The sequence below is a fragment of the Uranotaenia lowii genome, chromosome 3 (genome assembly GCF_029784155.1).
Source record: "Uranotaenia lowii strain MFRU-FL chromosome 3, ASM2978415v1, whole genome shotgun sequence".
Taxonomy (NCBI): Eukaryota; Metazoa; Arthropoda; class Insecta; order Diptera; family Culicidae; genus Uranotaenia; species Uranotaenia lowii.
The window spans coordinates 229,712,220-229,716,357 of NC_073693.1; the positions used below are offsets into that span (position 1 = coordinate 229,712,220).

General features: G+C 37.6%; 1 protein-coding gene across 1 annotated transcript; it reads left to right on the top strand.

Moving 5' to 3' along the window:
- Window positions 1-1,520: 1,520 nt before the first annotated feature.
- On the top strand, window positions 1,521-3,255 carry LOC129757222 (luciferin 4-monooxygenase-like). Its single transcript, XM_055754366.1, has 2 exons — window positions 1,521-2,239; window positions 2,426-3,255. Exons 1-2 carry the CDS (start codon window positions 1,570-1,572, stop codon window positions 3,202-3,204), a joined length of 1,449 nt encoding a protein of 482 aa, XP_055610341.1. The 5' UTR covers window positions 1,521-1,569; the 3' UTR covers window positions 3,205-3,255.
- Window positions 3,256-4,138: the final 883 nt, after the last annotated feature.

Genomic DNA, 4,138 nt, shown 5'->3' on the forward strand with positions numbered 1-4,138 from the left:
GTAGCTTTTTTCTCGGATGGTAGATTTTCTTGGGCTTATGCTTATTTTTTCTTGTCTCTTTAAGACCTTTTTAATCGTTTATCCATCCTACACAAAAAGAATGAAATATCTCACTCTTCTTTGATGCACAATTTAGTTTAAAATAACGGTATGATGGATTAGCTTTGAAAGAGCTTGGTTCTTGTATTATAATATTGACCTATCATCTACTTGAATGATGGTAGTGATATGGCTGTGAAATGAAATAAATATTTGTTTAGTAAAAGAGAAATTTAACCACGCAGGGTCATTCTTCCTCTGAGTTTCTGACAATGTTGCAATGTTTTCGAACAGTTTTGATTTGTTAACATACATTATCCTTTTTTTCTCGATTGCTGGCCAGTATTTATTTATTTATTTATTTATTTATTTATTTATTTATACTTGCAATTCAAGATACAATCTTATTAGACATTGCAATCGGCTTGTACTGGGGTGTGCAAAAAAAAATTTTAATTACAGCAACTTAACTACTTATGTCTTATCCTAACCTAACCTGGCCAAACATTCTCTCTTAAACAAAACAATGTTATGATTCATTTTGATTTCATCGGGTATCTGGTTCCAGTGGACAACGCCTCGTACGAATAGTGTGCCATTGTAGTGAGAGGTAAGATTTCTCGGGATAACCATTTTTCGTACTCGATTACTCCTTAGTGGTATAAACTTTTCATAAAGGTAGAAGTATATATCTACAAGATCTCCTATAATCCCCTTCTGTTGCCGATGCATCACAAAATTTCTACAGCTGGTAAATATGTGTTCAATAACATGACTGTTATTGATGAAATTGATAAATTTGATTACTCTCTTGCAAAAAATCCGTTTAAAAAAATGCATTACGTTGTACTGATTCGACGGTGATTATTAGCTGATGCTCAGCGCAAAAGAAAGGCATTGAATTCGTGGCAAAACGAAGTTCACCGTCTCAGCTAGCGTTTCAATTACACGGGTATTTCTACATACGTATATTTATTATTCTATTTGGACCTCTAAATGTTTTAATTTTGATGAATATTTGCAAACGACACAGTACCATCTTAGTTATCTTTACATGCACATAAATTGCATTTATTGGAGCCATTTGATTGCACTGTAACGAGTGCGCCGCAGAAAGCTGCTGATAACATTTTTTCTAACACCTACAAGCACAAGCTCACATAAATTGTGATAGGTGGTACCACTTCTTATCTGACTTTTTTTTTCTGGCTACCCATGGTCAGGAACATCAAATTTTGTTTTTAGCTCATTTTTTTTGTCAAAAAAGCAAGCTGTTTTCATTGCACAGATACACTTTTACCCCTTTCGATAATGTACAGAGATAGCGCTGTTTAACGTAGATTGTAGAGACAATTAGAGAAGAGATTATTTCATCTGTGGCAAAAAAAAAACCCAATTATCACTCTGAGATAACATGGTGAATGGTGAATGTCTTTAAATGAACAGGTACGCTTTGGAGGTTGAGCAGATTATTCAAGTTTTCAAATCAATTCGGACAAGTTCGGCTGGTAGCTCGTAGCAAATACTAAAATGCGTTCCCCGCTTAATTCTCTCACTTTCTACGATCCTTCAACGCGAACATGGAGAGGAACACTGGTACCTCCACTATACAATCCACATCAATCACTTGGAAGAGTAATACTCCAAGCATTGGATAGATATCCGGAGAAGATTGCTCAAATCCATGCAGAAAGTGACACCAAGCTAACGTACGGAGAAATGAAGCTCAGGACAGTTCGGATGGCACAGAACTTGAGCTTGCTGGGTTACGAGAAAGGCGATACGTTGACACTGGTGGCTGCTAATAGTGAACATGTCGTTCCACTTGTTTACGCATGTTTGACCCTGGGGATAACTATCAATCCGTTGGAAGTGACTCTGCCGAGAGTTGGGCTTGCTCACATGATGAAAACGGTGAAACCGAGCGTTGTGTTTTGTGAACAGAACTCTTTGGGAGAAGTTGAAGCGGCAATTGATATGAACGGTTTAAAGGTTAAAGTGTTCGTTATAGGTGAACGAGTCAAAGGATACAAACATGTCGAAGATCTTCTAGTCGAGACCGGTGAGGAAGCGCAATTTGTCCCTGCTGGAATCGAAGATGCAACGAAACATGTTGCGGTGATCCTTACAACTTCGGGTAGTACTGGACCTCCGAAAGCTGTGTGTCTGACACATGCCGTTTGCATTGCACATATGATAGGTATATTCGAATTCCATGAAACGGAAGTTGTTTTGTATTTTAGTTCATTATACTGGATGTCAGGTTTTTCTCTTTTGATATCGGCCGTAGTGGCCGGTTCGACACAAGTTATGATCAAAGCGGCTTTCGACCCAGAGCTGGTGCTGTCAATAATTGAAAAATATAGAGTCACATGGTTTTTTTTAGTTCCGGAACACCTGAAAACTGTCATCAATCATCCACAGGCTCGTCAAACAGATTTGTCCAGTGTCAAGCGCTGTCTTAGTGGTGGAGCTCACGTTTCGGTTGAACTTAAAAGAAATACTGAACAGCTTATTTCTGGTGTTGACTTTATGATAGCCTATGGATACACCGAACTTGCAGGTGTTATTGCACTTTCAGATAAAGGTTATTACAAAGAAGGCTGCACAGGCGTCCTTTACCCATACTGTCAAGGAAAAATTGTTGATGACCTTGGAAAAACATTGGATATCGGCGAAGCGGGAGAGCTTCTCATCAAAACGGCTTACACTTTCCTGCGATACGAAAACAACAAGAAAGCGACTGATGAAACACTAGACGCCGAAGGTTGGCTACATACCGGAGACATTGGACGGTTCGATGAAGATGGTTTCCTTTATCTGATCGATCGGAAGAAAGACATTATTCGTTACAACGGCCACATCATATCGCCGAACGAAATCGAAAACGTGATCCAGTCCGTTCCAGGGGTTCTGGTCGTGTGCGTTGCAGCAATCGCTGTAAACGGACAAGACGTGCCGGCAGCTTTTGTGCTGAAATCCGAGGGATCCAACCTAGAAGAGAAACATATCGTACAAGCAGTCGAGCAGAAACTTCCGAGCCATTGTCAACTGCGGGGTGGAGTGCACTTCGTCGAACACATTCCCTTTACTATGACCGGAAAGAAGCACCGAGTAGGAATGTTGGATTTGTTGCAGCAGAAAAAATCGGAAAGCAGGCAGTGAAATCGGTTATGGTAAATCGTTGCAGTTGGTCACATTATTAACATTTATAGTTACTCGAATCATTACTTGCATCATTAATAAACGTTTGCTACTCCAGTATATGATTTTTTTTTAAGTTTTAATTATTTTGGGAATGACAATATTGATCCAAACAACAATTTACTTATAATCTCCCTTGGTATCCTTCATAATTCCTAAAATATGTTATGTTTATATCATTTGAATCTTCAGGATTTTGTTCAGAGTGCTAGCTATTGTTGTTAAAGTGACAATTTAGACAGACAATTGTAGAGCCGTCGTAGTAGACGTGATTAATTGAACAAATAACTGTTGTTCGAATGCTAGGTTTGGGAGAGAATGAGCATCCAAAGTAGAGGAAATGTGCGTAAAGACGCATATTGGGTAATATGCGCATTAGACTAGTTCAACTTTCGTCTTTTTTCGCAGATCTAAACCGAACTCATATGGGTTGTTACTCATGCATTTTCAAGTATTTCTGAAAATTTTTAAATCCTTTGAACTAATCTCTGCTCTGCTCAATGAGTTTTTGTGTTAAAAGTCTTTTTTTCTTTAAAATCGTCTTATGAGAGTTCCTGAGAGCCCTTGTTTATGTAAAACGATAAATTTATTATGCATGGTGGTTGATATTATCTGTTTAAGATAATCGTTAAAACAAACCGAAATAATTGAAAAAAAAATCATAAACTTCCAAAATCAACAAAAATTTCACTTACAAGCTGAAAGTTGAAAATCTGCAGCAAATTAGAAAAAAAGTATTTTTCACAAAAGCTTTTCTGGTAAAGCTAGCCTTTTAATTGATCAACATATCTAATAAGTGCAGTTTGAGGGTAATCCGCTTTTGACACAAGGCATGAACAAATTTTGTTGTAATGCAAAGTCAAAATTATTTTTAATTTAAACAAGATTTTAAACG